At 37.0% G+C, this 18,134-nt stretch overlaps 1 protein-coding gene and 1 pseudogene across 1 annotated transcript; both read left to right on the top strand.

The window, feature by feature from the left end:
• Positions 1-745: 745 nt before the first annotated feature.
• Positions 746-5,714, top strand: LOC113347819 (ATP-dependent zinc metalloprotease FTSH 4, mitochondrial-like). Its single transcript, XM_026591491.1, has 7 exons — positions 746-963; positions 1,606-1,693; positions 1,999-2,262; positions 2,925-3,161; positions 3,252-3,376; positions 3,782-4,258; positions 4,482-5,714. The coding sequence occupies exons 1-7, from the start codon at positions 937-939 to the stop codon at positions 5,403-5,405; spliced, it is 2,142 nt and encodes a 713-aa protein (XP_026447276.1). The 5' UTR covers positions 746-936; the 3' UTR covers positions 5,406-5,714.
• Positions 5,715-9,638: 3,924 nt separating this feature from the next.
• Positions 9,639-17,344, top strand: LOC113351185 (annotated as a pseudogene).
• The last annotated feature ends 790 nt before the right edge of the window (positions 17,345-18,134 follow it).

Below are 18,134 nucleotides of genomic sequence, written 5' to 3'. Positions count from 1 at the left end.
ATGCCCATATTCACAGATTTCTTTGATAATCAATCGATATCCATGAACATGTCAACCGATTGTCCTGAATGTGTTTTCTGATCGAAGAAAGGTTAACCAGAATCACTTGAAATTAATGCCTACATAAAAAGATTTTGGTATGGAAGAGATAACTATTTTTCTTTATGTTTTTTTCTAGAATCAGATTATGAATGTTCACATAAACCAATCCAGGGGTGGAGCCAGCCCATTGCAAGGGGTTGCACTTGCACCCCCTGCCCAGCTGGCTCCAAAGCCCATTTTAGGCCTTACAAGAATTATTTATTTATTTATAAATAAGCTTATTTTTGCATTTTTGCAACCCCTAAAATTTTTGGTTGCACCTATAGCCAATTTTTGCACCCCTTCCCATAATTTTGGCTCCGCCCCTGAACCAATCATATAGCTTTTGATTTCTTAACTGCTAAACCTTTAATCGGTCTATCTAAATATCAATATAAACTGATTCTTGTTTGAAAAAATGCCCAACTTTTCTATATATTTTTAAGCGTAGAATCGGATAACATGAGCACCTGTATGGACGGATGGATTCTTTTCAAGTATCGGTTGGAATCGTTGTTTTCCTTTTGTGTGTGTACCGATTGTTACAATCATTCTATGTTGGGTGGATTTTGTCAGTGGGCTATAAGTTTTTGCACTCAATGGGGGTCCATTAATTTTGAGAGGTGCGTAGGTACACACCGTGTTTAGGCTAGTAAGCGTTACCCCGATTTTTTTAAGCAAGCAAACCGAAGTCATGAGATTTTTCCTGTAAACCTTTCTTCTTCGTCATCTCTCTCCCACTATTTTAACCCTAATTTATCCAGTTCTTTATCTTCTGATAAACAAGTACTGTATCAAATCAAATCCTTAGAGGGATTGTTGTAGAATCTGTGTAATAATTTCTATAAAAGGGGAATGGCTTGGAGGCGTCTTCTCATACAAGTGAGTATTAATCTTTAAAAAGTTTGGATTTTTATAGATCTATCATACTGGGTTTTGATTTAGATGGTCATATTGTGTTGGAAATCTCATGAAATCCCTAGTTTTTAATCTGCCCCTTTGGTTCTTACAGAACCCTAAGTTGGTTTTGCGAAATCTTACAGAAATCTTGATTTTAGAGCTGTAGATTTGTTAATTTCGTTTTCTGGGGAAGAAAAGGTTGAAGCTTTTATTTTATTTTACTGTGATTTCTGTTTGGAATTAGTACGGGGATTGTGGTGCATAGAACTATGTATGTAAATAAAGGGAAGAGGGTTAAAATGTTATGCTGTAAGGGTCCAAAGATGCCTTTTATTCATGGAAAGATGAGTAAATGAAAATACATGTCAGATAATAGGGTGATTGGTTCGAAAAATATATATTCAGATTGTGTCTATCTTTTGTGGTCAAGGGGTTTTCTCAACATCAATAAGCTTAACTTAACCAATTCAATGTGTTTCGTACGAAAGCACAGATGTTTTCATCCCGTTTGTACGTTTCCCATATTCCTTTCTGTCCACTTGCATCAGATGCTGCAAATGTTTGTTTAATGTTGGGCGAGTCATGTTGTTTTATCGCAATTGTTAATTGTGCTTACTGGAACAGGTGTCAAGACATCAACAACAGTTGCAGCATTCTAAAAATTTGCTTGTTAGAGATCCCGTCCCGTTGCAGAAGCTCTTAGGCGGTGATGGTATGCGTAAATTGTAGAGCTGTTTTCTTAGCTATTACTTACTGGTTTTGCTACTGCTTCTATGAATTTATTGGATAACCTGCTACGGCTTCGATGAATTTATTGGATAACCCAAGCTATTGCATGATTATAGATCCATTTATTCCAAATTATACGCCTTCTGTTATGTTATAGCCTATATAAGGAGTATGTAAGCTACATCAAAGCACATCTGTTATGAATTAGAATTCAAATTTTCTCAACTTTGAGTGAACAACGTCAATAAGCATTATACAGTGATGATAACCTTTTTTCCCCTGATGTAGTGAAAAGCTTTCAATATCTTCAGCAAAGGTTTCAGTCGAGTTATGTTGGTAATTTTGCTCGTCGAGTACGTGAATCAGAAGGTTTGAGTGATGCCGCGATGCTTAGAGAGCTCTCCCGCCGAAATGATCCCGAAGGAGTCATAAGACTATTTGAGGGTCAGCCTGCACTGCATACTAGCCCATCAGCACTTGCTGATTATGTGAAAGCCTTAGTCAAAGTTGATAGGCTTGATGAAAGTGAATTGCTCAAGACATTGCAAAGAGGTAATTATTACTTGTTGGAATTGGTAATCATGTCCCAAATTGCTTTGAATTCTTAGGAACTTCGTGCTGGTGCATTTATCAAGTGTTACATCCAGTAATCTTTCAGTCATTTCCTTACTAGCTCAGTTTAATTATAGGCCTACAGTTTCCAAAAGAGGGTTGATAAGCAACTGTTGTGCATTTGTTCATTGTCTCGCACAAAATTTGAAACTTTTTGAGGTGGATCTCTGATTGCTGTGTGCATTACTGAGTTGTAAAGTAACTTCCAAAAAGTTCGTGTTTTGACGGTGTTTTAGGTTGCTGACTTATAGAATATTTGGTAATTTAAATCATAGTTGAAATATAATATGTCGTTATTTAGTATGTTTTTTTCAGTTATGTCAGTTAGCATTGCACGATAAATATTCTGTTGCACAGAAGTAAACATACCCAACATTTTTTGTTTATTGTGGTCAGTGGTCATCTTGATCTTCAAGTTTTTGGTAACTGCCCCTTTTTATGCATTGTTGGTTTTGGTTTTGCTTTGTGTATCAACTATTGTTGTTGGTCGAGTCTCTCATGCTGATGGGACAGCGTTTTGCTTTATTATACTCGTAAATTATAAGTACTATCTTGGAACTTGTAATAGATTTTCTTGATTCTTAAACGCTTGATGTTTTTAGGTATGTCCGGTGTCTCAATGGGTGAAGAAAGTACTGGTGGGTTTTCAGCTTTGAAAAATGTCGGAAAGTCCACGAAAGATGGTGTTCTTGGAACTGCTGCTGCTCCTATTCACATGGTGACAGCAGAAGGTGGGCAATTCAAAGAGCAGTTATGGCGTACTTTTCGTGCCATTGCACTAGCATTTCTCCTCATTTCAGGTGTTGGAGCACTAATTGAGGATAGAGGAATAAGTAAAGGTAACCCCTTTTGGTTTGTTTTTATGCATTACAAACAGTGAAGTTGTACAGATTGTCGACAAAATTAGAACATTCCTGCTTTCCTTCCAGGTCTGGGGTTAAATGAAGAGGTACAGCCTAGCATGGAGTCCAGTACAAAATTTAGTGATGTCAAAGGTGTTGATGAGGCCAAAGCTGAGCTGGAAGAAATTGTTCATTATCTGCGTGATCCTAAGGTAATCGCTCGTTTATAGCTTCATATGCTAATTCCAGATGCAACAAGTTTTAAAGTGCGTATTTTCTTGCTAGTTTCCATAGAACGTTTACATAAAGCTTGTCCTCGAAATCTGTTCCTTTTGTTTCCTTACATTTTCCTTGTTAGTTCCATTTTACTTTTACGCGTCACGGTTTCACCAAAATGCTTAGTAAGCATAACATGATAATTTCTTTCATTTCTTAGTTCACTTTTGTTTTGTTATTTGAATTTTAAACGTGCTGATACTGTTTTTCACTGTTAGTGTAAGATAACATGATATCAGCATTTTATTATTGTTGTCTCGAGAAACTTTCCACATATACGCAAAATGTTTTTCGTGTCATGAGATCAGCTTTCCTAATAATACCTTTTTTTGTTGTTGAAGCGTTTCACACGTCTTGGAGGTAAGCTCCCTAAAGGTGTTTTACTTGTGGGTCCTCCCGGGACTGGTAAAACCATGTTAGCAAGAGCCATTGCTGGAGAAGCAGGAGTACCATTCTTCTCTTGCAGTGGGAGTGAGTTTGAGGAAATGTTTGTTGGTGTGGGAGCTAGGAGAGTAAGGGATCTATTTACTGCAGCAAAGAAGCGGTCTCCATGTATAATTTTTATTGATGAGATTGATGCAATTGGAGGGAGCCGTAACCCTAAGGATCAGCAGTACATGAAGATGACTTTGAATCAGTTGCTGGTCGAGCTTGATGGCTTTAAACAAAATGATGGAATTATAGTTATTGCTGCTACCAACTTCCCCGAGTCTTTGGATAAAGCACTTATTAGACCTGGGCGTTTTGACCGTAACATTGTTGTTCCCAATCCAGATGTTGAAGGACGGAGACAGATAATGGAAGCTCACATGTCAAAGGTAATTAATATTTTTCTGTACAAATTGGTATACTAAAAGTTGGCTCGTCTCTGAATATCTGATACTGCTTTGGTAACTTGTGAATTTCCTGGGTAAGAATGAGACCCTACTGTGAATCATTCATATTGTTATCAATATTCAGCTCTATTCTCCAATGTTTAAATGCATAGCAACTATATGCCTGACTTGGAGGTTCTCACTCACCAACTATTCTATTTGGCAGGTCCTCAAAGGAGAGGATGTTGATCTAAGTGTTATTGCCAGAGGAACACCTGGTTTCTCAGGTGCAGATCTTGCAAATTTGGTGAACGTTGCAGCTCTAAAAGCCGCAATGGATGGTGCTAAAGCAGTGAGCATGACCGACTTAGAGTATGCAAAGGATAAGATTATGATGGGAAGTGAACGCAAATCGGCTGTGATTTCTGACGAATCACGAAAACTAACAGCATTCCATGAAGGTGGCCATGCTTTGGTAGCCATCCATACAGATGGAGCTCATCCAGTTCACAAAGCAACAATTGTTCCACGAGGAATGTCTCTTGGGATGGTAGCGCAGTTGCCTGACAAAGATGAGACTAGCGTTTCTCGCAAGCAAATGCTTGCTCGGTTAGATGTTTGTATGGGTGGGCGAGTAGCAGAGGAACTTATATTTGGAGAAAGTGAAGTTACTTCTGGTGCATCTTCAGATCTCCAACAAGCAACGTCTTTAGCAAGAGCAATGGTCACAAAATATGGAATGAGCAAAGCAGTTGGGCTTGTAGCTCACAATTATGATGATAATGGGAAGAGTATGAGCACTGAAACTAGACTTCTTATTGAAGAAGAGGTGAAAGGATTCTTGGATAGGGCTTACAATAATGCAAAGACAATTCTAACCACCCACAACAAAGAACTCCATACACTAGCTAATGCTCTACTGGAGAAAGAAACACTCACAGGAACCCAAATCACTGCTTTACTGGCGCAATCAAAGCAAGTGAGCCAACCAAAACAAACTGTTACATCACAGAGTCGGACTTCACAATCGCCATCAGTGCCTCCATCTGCACCAAATCCGGCTGCATCTGCTGCTGCTGCGGCCGCGGCGGCAGCTGCAGCAGCAGCCGCAGCGGCCAAGTCCAAAGGAATCGCTCCAGTGGGATCTTAGGGTTAGTGATGACTGGTAAGGCTCTGATTCACGTCAGTTTGTTATTTGTCAGGTTCGATGTGCATATAGTTACCCTAGCCTATATATAGGATTCATCTTTGGTATAAATGCGAAGAATAGTTTTGCTTGCTTTCCTGTTGAGAATTCGTTTCATGTTGTCATGTTTCCATTTTTGGTATAAATGGGAAGAAAAGGCTCTGTAACTCTATAAGTCGGGTTCAAGGTTCTTGCAAACCATCTTATTAGATATGTTGAATTCATGCAAAGACTTCTCAAATTTTAATGTAGTTAGTTTAGCTTTGTGGTGAATCAGGTGGTTGTTTTGGCATCGCAACCTAACGCAACACCAATCTTGTTCTTTTGCAAACCCACCTTCTTCCCTAATTACGCATCTTCCCTAATGATGCTAACTATGGTATGTATTGTATGCGCCACATGCTATTGTATCCCTCTAATCTTGATGTCTCGCTGCCTGTTTCACTAATCTTCAGCTAAACCATTCTTGGAATAATATCTTTACCACCATCCACAAGTCTAAAGCTTCCCACACGTTCAGAGTAGGTGCATAGAATCCCATCTAGGAGTATCTTGTTACACATTCTTGGAATAATATCTTTACCACCATCCACAAGTCTAAAGCTTCCCACACGTTCAGAGTAGGTGCATAGAATCCCATCTAGGAGTATCCTTGTTACATTGATAACTTGGCTCGGAAATTTGTAAGGAAAAATAGTAGGGAAAAATATCGTTTGGTCCTTTTTTGGGTGGGCCCATGTCTGTTTGGTCCTTTGGTCAAACGCCTTTATTGTTTGGTCCATAAGTATTTAAAAATATTAAACTGACAAAAATACACTTCCGTGTTAACTCCATATAAAAACCTAAATAAACAGACTTCATTCCAAAAATGAAGTCCATATAAAAACCTAAAAAAACAGAGTTCATTCCAGAAATAAAGTCCATATAACAACCTAAACAAACAGACTTCATTCCACAAATGAACTCCATATAAAAACCTAAAAAAACAGAGTTCATTCTATAAATGAAGTCCATATAAAAACAGAGTTCATTTCTGGAATGAACTCCATATAAAAGCAGAGTTCATTTCTGGAATGAAATGCAGCATCATCATCTTCATCATCTTCGTCATCTTCAACAACAACAACAACATCTTCGTCTTCAAAAACACCACCGTCTTCATCATCAACGACAGTAGCAGTAGCAGATCTTTATCTTCTTCATCTTCTTCATCATCAAAATCAAGATTAACACCATCGTCTTTGTCGTCAACAACAGCAACAACAACATATCTTCATCTTCTTCATCATCTTCGTCGTCAACAACAACAAAAAAAAGAAAATCAAGATTAACACCATCGTCTTCATCTTCTTCATCATCATCTTCAAAATCAAGATTAACACCATCGTCTTCATCGTCAACAGCAGCAACAACAACATATCTTCATCGTCAACAGCAGCAGAAAAAAGAAAAAAAACCCTAAAAAAATCGTATTCAACAGTACCAACATCATCGTGTTCATCGTCTACAACTACCGATCTAAATATCTAAATCGATTTTCACCTTCATCACCATCGTTTACAGCAGCGGGAAGAAAAATAGAAGAAAAATAATGGAGACGCCATTAACAGGAGGAAAAAGAAGAAGAAAGAAAAAGAGAGAGAGATTAGATCTGGAAAGATGAGAGAGAAAATAAATGTGATAATGATTTATTGTCTCTTACTTTTTGACTATATATATGGTCCTTATCCAAAAGGGTATTTCTGCCACCACAAGGTGACATCTACATCATCCATGACATCACCCTAGGACCAAACCATAATTTTTAGGACTAAATTATAATTTATATTACCAAATAGGACCAACAGACAATTGACTAGGTCCACTGAACTAGACTGTCTCTAATATATTATTTGCAGGACCAATTGGTATTTCCTTGAAAATAGTACTATCTCGGAGATGTTTAGTCCGGTGGTTTTTTGTCCATCACATGTTAAACTCTTGTTAATACAAAATTATTATTGCTTCCAATTTTTTCAAAAGATTCTATTAAAAAAATGTTTATTTTCTCAAATTGTGGTTTTATTTCGCCTATATAAGGACGCCTTATAGATTTGCAGAGAAACACAAATGATCATCAACTTATTTTCTTACCTACTCAGAATTTACACGTCTTTTCTGAATTATAAATCAAGTTCTCACAACTTTGAGTTGGTATCTTTTTGTGTTGTTTGTTTAACATTGGTCTGGAGCTCCAGGCTCCAGCCACTCCAAGAGCCCAAATTGCATTTATTTGATGTACTAAATACGTGTTTAGTGGAAAATTATGGGCTCAAACCGGGTGCAATTTTTTTTGTTAAGCCTAAACCTCTCCCATTAGGTATCCATCACTCATAAAAAAATTTGAATTCACTAATCAAATGAGAATATGGGCGCTATCCGATTAGATTAACATACCCTACCTCATATAAGAGGGATAGCCTCCAAAAAAAAACCTGTTTTGAGGCATACTCAAATGTTTTGAGGCATATATTTGTCTAAGTTCGGCTGAAAAGTTATCAGCCGAACCTTGAATTATCAACCCAACCTAGGAAAAAACATAGGTTATCAGTCGAACCTTGAATATGCCTCAAAAAATTTGAAGATGCCTCAAAATATGTTTCTCAAAAAATGCGTTTCTCATTTTCAATCTTCATCGGATTTTGTCTTGGTTTAAAAGCCCACTCGTCTAGGTTGAATAAATAAACAAAATTGGGACCTAAATCTTCATTTAGGTGTGAGCATTTTACTCGTAATCCGCGGATTTAACCGGAACCAACCGTATTTTTGCGTATGGATGCCCGGACTGTTCGCTAATGGGTTGGACGTGGATGAGATATTTGAAATCCAACGATTACGGATTGGTCCTGGATGCAATCTTGAAAATCCGTTGTTCATCCATACCCGTTAGATTAAGAGCATTTATATGTAGTTTCTAGAAAATATATAAATAGTTTTGGAGTTTTTAATGTGTTTGCTTGGAGTGTTGTCCATGACTCTTCTATTTTTATATACATATATAAAATGTGCAGGTTTTATAAGAAGTCATCTATATTAGCTTTATTTTTTCATTATAAGTTTTAACTAACACAAATCCATTGGATTATCCGCACCCAATCCGTTGATCCGTGCATTCATTGGGTGCAAATCCGTTAGATGTTGGATTGGATGCGGATGCCAAATTTAAAATCCGTAGTGAATTGTGATGAGTCGACATCGAGGTGCCAAACGACTCCGTCGATAAGAGCTCTTGGGAGTCATCAGCCTGTTATCCCCGGCGTACCTTTGATCCGTTGAGCGATTGGATTGGATACGGATGAGGTAAAAATCGGTCCATACTGGCCCATGCTCACACTTCATTATCCAATCTTCACCCACTTGATGGGAGATCCCAAGCTCCAACATCTTTCTGATGCTCTACTAAATTCTATTGTATTAACTGTTTTTTCGTTTTTGAATTCATTTTGGAAGAACATAGATATTTTTCCGTTTTCTCATCTTGGTAGCTTCTTTTAGAATCCCACATCACCATTGCCTCATGGTTTATATTTGACGCGAGTGAGAGTCAGAGAGTGATCAATTTTATTTTAAAATAGAACAACGAATACAACAAATTTTGTAGTGCAGAGAATTCGAGATATGTTCAGCTTTCAGCTTTCAACCACTGTTCTCTGATTAATGGCCTCAAATTAAAAAAATTCTGGAGTGAGGGATGGTAGCGAGTATTTAGGTTGTTGATTAACTACAACATAACATAATGACTAAGAATTTGCTAAGGGAAATTATTATTGGTCAAACAAAAGATCAAATTCTACACAAAATATCCCGTCTGTCATTTAGGTGGTTAATGATTTCTCCTATCCTACTGTTTTTTCCTAATTATCACTTCAGTAGGAGTTTCCGTATTATGTTAAGTTTTTATTTTTTTTGCCTATATAAGGACGCTGGAGGCCTTCACATTCATGAACCTTATTCTTGCTTAGCTAGTATTAACACATCCTTTCTGAGTCAAGTTTTCTCAACTGTGAGTTGGTGTTATCTTGGTCTTTTTAGGTTTTGACATTGATATAAGACTCGTAGTTTGCTGTATTAATACTTCATCCCAAGTAAGATAATGAAGGAGGTTAACACGCAAAAGAACCCAAGTAAGATAAGAAGGGGGTTAACACGCATAAGAAGATGGTGATGGTGATGGTGGTGCTGACCATTGTTTTCATGGCCTTCTTAATTCCAGATACTCGTGGAGTTCATGTTTTAATACGTGTGATGAAGCACATTGGGACAGCGATGAAGGCGATGACCGTTGTTCTAAATTTCTTCCTTGCACTGATCCAAATCCTCATTCTTGCAGCAATAGCCGCAGCAGTAACCATGGCAACCGGGAAACTAGGAATGTTCAAAGGTGATTCCTTTTGGTGTTTCATAATGCTTTACAGTGATTACTAGTATTAATTAAGATGTTCAGAAAAATCTAAAGCTTCCTTTGATTTGTTTTTCTTTCAGGTCTGGGATTAAGTGAAGAGGTCCAACCGAGCACGGAGTCTAGAACAAAATTTAGTGATGTTAAGGGTGTTGATGAGGCCAAAGCTGAGCTAGAAGAAATTGTCCTTTATCTTCGCGATCCTAAGGTACGTAACTACAGTATTATAACTAGAGTGAATTCTCGTAATATTGTCCATCGTATGATCAAAGTTCATAAGCTTTAAGTTTCCTTAACAATGAATGCCTTTTTATTGTTTCAGCAGTTCACAAGGCTAGGAGGTAAGCTTCCTAAGGGTGTTTTGCTTGTCGGTCCACCTGGAACAGGTAAAACCATGCTAGCAAGAGCTATTGCAGGAGAAGCTCAAGTACGTTCTTCTCGAAAAGCGGGAGTGAGTTTGACGAAATGTTTGTTGGTGTGGGAGCTAGGAGAGTAAGCGATCTATTTGCTGCAGCAAAGAAGTCCGCTCCATGTATTATTTTCATTGATGAGATAGATGCAATTGGAGGGAGCCGTAACCCTAAAGATCTGAAACACTCGGAGACCTTGTATCAGTTTCTTGTCGAGCTTGATGGGTTTAAGAAAAATGATGGAGTTATTGTGATTGCTGCAACCAACTTCCCCGAGTCTTTGGATAAAGTGTTGGGTGCAATAATTAAAAACAAGGAAAAATCAAATAAGCAAAAGTTATTGATACTTAGATCCTTTATAATGGAAGTGATCGATTTGATGAAACAGACGAGCTTTCCATATCTCCGCAACAGTAACAAGGCAAAACTTTGGAAAAACAGAGTGAGTCACGTGCTCAACACGTTGCCCTTAAGACATTAGCGCCCGGCTACACTCAAGAGTGATGCTATAGCCCTCACAGGACGGATATCTCCAGGATAAAACACCCTACTACACCTACTACTAGCATATGTAGTAGATGCTCAACTTGAGCTTGGCAACTCCGAAAAAACCATAAAGGAAAATCTCGAACACTTGAGAAAACAATATAAAATATTTTTTCCCTTAGGGGTCCCTCTAAATATAGAGCAACCCCTTTCCCATCGATTTTACAAAAATAGTGAATTTGTTTATATAATTGACAAATACAACTTAAGAAGAAAAACTCCCCGATGTAGGACTAAAAGGTTTATATAGTTTCTTAAAACTACTAAAAATTTGAAACTCCACAATGTGGGACTAATAAGTTTCATTCACAAAAGAAAACAATAAATTATAATTTTTATTAAAACTTTAAAAAATTATTTTTTATTAATCGTTTTCCAACAATCCCCACATGAATGAAACTCAATAAAACATGAAAACACATATAGATCTTGGTAAATCAACATCCCAATCTCACGATCCAAACAGACTGATTGTGCAAGTGTTGAAATCATACTAGTCATTTCTACGTCCTCTCCCTCAAACAAAAGTGTGTTGACCCCAGGGTCATACTATGGATTGCACAAATCATAATAGTATTAAGAGCTTTCATCTTTAGTTCTCACATGGTGAGACTATAGGTATCTTTCACCAAAGTGAAAAAGCATGAACTAGTGAACCCTTAGTGACCTTTAGGTCCTAAGTTCCAGTAATACCAAAACCATCAAAACGAAAATCACATAAAAAGCGCAGGAAATACCATTTTAGGCAGAGGTGTCCATGAGGTCTTGAACCTTTGCTTAGTGATATATTACCGAAATTACTTGCTAGAGACAGTGAACTATGTCTTGAACTGCTAGCATTTGATGTAATTCGCGATAACAACCACGTGTGATATCTCCAAGGTTTCTGCCAAGCTCGTGCCGTTTTGTCCAATTTGGCCCTGGACATATCCTGTTTCTCAGAATGCTCTAGAGAATCAAAGGTCATATTCTCATAGGAAGCTGCCCAATTCCTCATTCAGATAGGTGAGTTTCTATAAAGAGTTTTACTGCTACACCCCACTTCAATCTTAAATTGAAACTATATAACTCACTAAGACTTCTTAAAAGTCATCCTTCACATGCAGTCACACTATCACGTCTACACCATAGGGAAGGGACAAAGAATAAAATTCTCAGATAGTGTTTACCTTTACCCACCACAAATTAGTTGTCTTATTCGAAACCTTGATATTGGGATATCCAGTCAGCAAGGTTGAGTATCCTTCATGGAAAGTTTAATTTATGAGCTTAAGCCCCTTCCCCTCGATGCATTTCTAACTATCTCTTGGGATAAACCTTTCGTCAAAGGTTGCACGATATTCTCCTTGGACTTTATCCAATAAATGAAAATAACGCCGATTGAGATTAGTTATTTTCAACTTTAGCTATTATAACTTGGCTAACACAATGTATAGATATAGATGGCACAGGCCTATGCCAGAGAGGAATGTCTTCTAAAAAGCATCTTAGGCACTCGGCCCCCTCTCGTGCTTTATCTAACTCAATACTCTCAGATTCCATAATGAATTGAGCAATATATATTTGTTTGTAAATCTTCCAAAAACAAACCCTCATGCTAGAGTGAAACATATCCACTCGTAGACTTAGACTCCTCTGAGTCAACTATCCAGTTTACATCACAAAGTCCCTCAAGGACAGCAAGATACCTTTCATAAATCAAATAAAAGGTAATAGAGTATTTTAGGTACCATAATACTCTACTCAGTGCATCTGAATGCTATTGCTCCGGACTACAATTATATCTACTTAACTTACTCATAATATAGGAAATGTCTGGACTCTTACAGTTCATTAAATTCATCAGACATCCTATAACGCTTGAGTATTCAAGTTAAGATACTCCATTACCCTTTTTTTTTTCTTGAGTCTACAAGAATAATCGTACGGAGTACAAGCAGGCTTACAATCACAATGATTGTATCTCTTAAGCACAAGTTCAACATAATGAGAATGACTAAGACTACATATGTTAGATTATTTTCTAATCCTCATCCCTAAGATTACATCAACAGGGCCTAAGTCTTTCAAGTCAACGTTCTCATTCAGTGCATGTTTTTAGTGGAATTAATCACATCTATGTTTGTATCAAGTATAAGCATATCATCAACATACAAGGATACAATCATACATGCATCCTTTACAAGTTACTTGTAAATATACTTATCAGATTCATTAACTTAAATCCACGACAACATTATCACATGATCAAATTTTCCATGTCACTGTTTACGTGCTTATTTTATAAACCATACAAAATTTTGTTCAACTTACAAACTTTGTCATCATAACCTTTCACTATAGAGTCCTCAGGTTGGTATATGTAAATTTCTTTATCTAATTCACAATTTTAGAAAAGCTGTCTTAACATCTATCTGAGGTATCTCTAATTTTTTTATGACAACAATAACAATTAGCATCTCAACGGAAGTAAATCTCGTCAAATGTGAATAAGAATCAAGGAAATATACACCTTATTTTAGTTTATATCCTTTAGCTACCAACTTAGCCTAATATTTTTCCACAGTTCCATATACCTAATGTTTCCTCTTAAAGACTCATTTACATCTAATGGTCTTATTCTCTGGAGGCAAACTAGAAACCTCCCAAGTCAGGTTCCGACGAACTAAGTCCATTTCACTAAATGAAGCTTCTTACCAGAATGGGGTTTCAGTAGATATCAAGGCTTCTTTACAAGTCCAGGGCTTATACTAAGCTAGGCATGTTATGAAGTCGGCTTCATAAGAAGTCTCAAGTCTAATTGTTTTACTTCTCTTAGGCTCAACCTTAACTTCATCTTCCTTTAAGCTAAGTTCTCATTATTTGAAAATAAATCTAGGGGATCAACAACACATCTCTAATGAGGTACATGTTTAAGAATAAACATGTTCAAGGAACTCAGCATCCCTAGATTATGTAATAATATTCACAACAAAGTCAGAAAAATCACACCAAAGTATGAAAAATCAGAACACATAACCAAAAATCTATATGTAGAAGTATACTCAACATACCCTATATGAAGACACAATCAACATTTTTGGTTTCTATCTAGTTCTTTTAGGAAGAGGAATGACAATCTTAGTCAAACACCCCCACCCTTTGACGCATTCTTAAGAAGGTCATCTACCTTTCCATAAATCATATGGAGTTTCATCTGATCCTTAAGGGTACTAATTCAGGATATACTAGTTAAGAGGACTTCCTCCCCCCACATGCCCGCAGGTAATCCTGAACTAATCAACATGGAAATTATCATCTTCTTAAGGATACAATTGTTATGTTCAAGGCTTCTAATTGGTTTTGAACTTCAAGTTTATACATCTTAAGGATTCTAAGGCATCATCCTTATCCCTAAGAAAGTATACAAGATAGTACCTCGTACAATCATCCATGAAAGTTATAAACTATCTTTTACCATAGTGGTTTTGGGTTGAACTCATTTCAACTAGGCCTAACTGAATTAATTCTAAGGGCTTAGAATTACTCTGAACATTTGTGCTAAAAGATTTTATAGTATATTTATTTCACTTTTGTGTTTAAGATCCAAACTAAATTTGGGTACGCAGCCTATGCTAGGTAGTTTATGCATTAACTTATAATTTTACGGTTCCAAGTCTACCATGCAAAACATTCAAAGACACACAAAAGAAAGCATAAGAATCAACTATGTTCACTTCATCAGATTTTCCTTTAAACTTATATAGATCCTAAGTTCTATAATTTTTGCCTAAAAAATCAACGCCCTTAGTTATAACAAGTTTTCCACATTTAATTAAGATCTTCAATCTTTTACCATCTTCAAGAGAACAAGATACAAGATTCTATCATATGCTCAGAACATGAAAACTTCATTCAGTGTGAGAATATTACAGATATGAGCTTATGCTCGACCTTTCCCTTTTATGCAACCTCTGTCGCAGATGAGTTACTCATATAAATTTTCTCGACATCCCTTATCCTCTGATAAGAGGTGAACAGGTCTCTGTTTCAACAAACATAATTAGTGGCTCCAGAGTCCACCCACCAGTCTCTCACATTGGTTATTAAAATAACTTCCGACATCATGTCAATGAACTCGTTCTAATTTGTTTCAACTAAATTAGCATTAAATTTTTACTTATTAAGGTTTTATGTTGTCTACACTTTACTGCCGTATGGCCAGGAATTTTACAAACATAACAATCACCTTTAATTAAAGTAATGCCGGATTCAGTTTTACGAAACATACCTTTCTTATGAAGACTACGCTTAGAGTTGTGTTTGATGTTCTCGCCTTTGTAAGCTTTGGAAGACTTGTGTTCATCCACATGTGCCTGGTAGCCATGTTCCTTTTCAATTTCATGTCACAGACTTCGTTTATACTCTGACCACGGACACGGTAATTTCCCAATCACCTAATACACCACATCTCAAAAACCTTAGTTCAGATAAAATAAGAGTTTTGAAGATCATATCTATATTTATAAACTTCGTTTTACCCAGCATATCAAAAAACTCATGGTTACCCCATAAAAACTATTTTTTTTAACAACAAAATTCTGCCCATCAGAATTTTTCAGGAACGTTTTTCTGTTTTGTAAAATATCAAAAAATACTTTTACAACTCCAAAAATTCTGAACTTTTACGTGGGTAACTATTAGGATGTCTACTACGTTGTGTCAAAAGGGTTCATCGAAATTCGTTCTAGGTTAAGAGATAAACTCGAAACTCTACAACTGACCAAAAATTCGTTTTTGTTTTTCACTCCACAATTAACATCCATGATTCACAAACCAACCAACCATTTTAGATTATTACAAATTCTAATGTCTTAAGATTTTTGGGAGCAATAATCAAAAACAAGGAAAAATCAAATAAGCAAAAGTTATTGATACTTAGCTCCTTTATAATGGAAGTGATCGATTTGATGAAATGGACGAGGTCCCCATATCTCCGCAACAGCAACAAGGCAAAAAATTGGAAAAACAGAGTGAGTCACGTGTTCAACACGTTGCCAATAAGACATTAGCGCCCGGCTAAACTCAAGAGTGATGCTATAGCCCTCACAGGACGAATATCTCCAGGATAAAACACCCTACTACACCTACTACTAGCATATGTGGTAGATGCTCAACTTGAACTTGGCCACTCGAAAAAACCATAAAGGAAAATATCGAACACTTGAGAAAATAATATAAAAAAAAAATTCCCTTAGGGGTCCCTCTAAATATAGAGCAACCCATTTCCCAGCGATTTTACAAAAGTAGTGAATTTGTTTATATAATTGACAAATACAACTTAAGAAGAAAAACTCCCCGATGTGGGACTAAAAAGTTTATATAGTTTCTTAAAACTACTAAAAACTGGAAACTGCACAATGTGGCACTAAAAAGTTTCATTCACAAAAGAAAACAATAAATTATAATTTTTATTAAAACTTTAAAAAATTATTTTTTATTAATCGTTTCCAACATAAAGCACTTACAAGACCTGGACGTTTTGATCGTAATATTGTTGTTCCCAATCCAGATGTTGAAGGACGGAGACAGATACTGGAATCTCACATGTCAAAGGTAACTATTTTTTTGATCATTATTAGTATATTCAGCTCTGCTGTCCAATATTTAAATGCATGAAAACTATATGCCTGAATTGTGGGGTTCTCACACCAAATATAACATTTGATAGGTTCCGAAAGAAAAAGATGTTGATCTAAGTATCATTGCAAGAGGAACACCAGGATTCTCAGGCGCAGATCTTGCAAATTTGGTGAACGTTGCAGCTCTCAAAGCAGCAAAGGAGGATGCTAAAGCAGTGAGCATGACTGAAATAAAGTACGCAAAGGATAAGATTATGATGGGAAGTGAACGGAAATCGGCTGTGATTTCTGAAGAATCACGAAAACTAACAGCATTCCATGAAGGTGGCCATGCTTTGGTACCCATCCATACAGATGGAGCTCATCCAGTTCACAAAGCAACAATTGTTACACGAGGAATGTCTCTTGGAATGGTAGCTCAACTGCTAGACAAATATGAGACTAGTATTTCTCGCAAGAAAATGCTTGCAAGGTTAGATGTTTGTATGGGTGGTAGAGTAGCGGAGAAACTTATATTTGGAGAAAGTGGAGTTACTTCTGGTGCATCCTCAGATCTCCAACAAGCAACGTCTTCAGCAAGAGCAATGGTCACAAAATATGGAATGAGCAAAGCAGTTGGGCTCGTAGCTCACAATTACGATGACAATGGCAAGAGTATGAGCACCGAAACTAGACTTCTTATTGAAGAAGAGGTGAAAGGGTTTGTTGGAACGGGCTTACAGTAATGCGAAGAAAATTCTAACCACCCGCAACAAAGAACTTCATGCACTAGATAATGCTCTACTGGAGAAAGAAACGCTCACAGGATCCCAAATCAATGCTTTACTTGCACAATCAAAGCAAATGAGCCAACCAAAACAATTAACGAATTGTTACACGACAGAATAATACTTCACAATCTCCATCAGTGCCTTCATCTGCACTAAATCCGGCCACGGTGGCAAAGTCTAAAGGAATCGCTCCAGTGGGATCTTAGAGATAGTGATGAAGGCTCTGATTCAGGTCAATTGGTTATTCGCCAAGTTCAATGTGCATATTGTAACTACAGGAAATCCTATAGCACACCCAAATTATCTAAATAGAAACTAATCTAAGACACTGTTTTAAGTTTAAAGATGAAGGGAAAGATATTTGATTATCTTATTATTATTTTCTGAAGTTTACGGCCCAAACCCTAAAATGAAAGCTAAAGAACAACTTTCATAACATAACCCTCACCATACAAAATTACCCAACCCCTTTAAAACGTCCTAAGATTCCCTTTTATAGACATTCAGTGAAGTGGAATAGAGTTCATATTTACTTCGCTAATATTCACACAATTCACCTGATTTCACCTTCTGCTTCGCTACTTCAATTTTCATTACAAATACTACAACTAATTCGGCGATAACCCCGGCCTCATGCCAGTACAACTTGTTAAATAGTATCATATCGTCTAAGGCAACCTAGGTTCCATGCTTAATAAGCCATGGACAACCCTAACTCTGCAAGCCGGTTTTCGAGGTTAGTTAGGCCCATGGATTTATAACTTGGTATCAGAGCCAGACCCCTCTCAACGCACCCATGTCCATCCGTGTGTCTGTGATTTCCGTACCACCCGTCAGTGTAGCCCAGTCAGCGGCTTTCGTATCATACCTGTTAGTGTAGCCCAGTCAGCGGCTGTCATACCCATCAG

The sequence above is a fragment of the Papaver somniferum genome, chromosome 2, assembly GCF_003573695.1.
Source record: "Papaver somniferum cultivar HN1 chromosome 2, ASM357369v1, whole genome shotgun sequence".
In the NCBI taxonomy this organism is placed as follows: Eukaryota; Viridiplantae; Streptophyta; class Magnoliopsida; order Ranunculales; family Papaveraceae; genus Papaver; species Papaver somniferum.
This window is presented reverse-complemented; position numbering and strand designations above follow the sequence as displayed.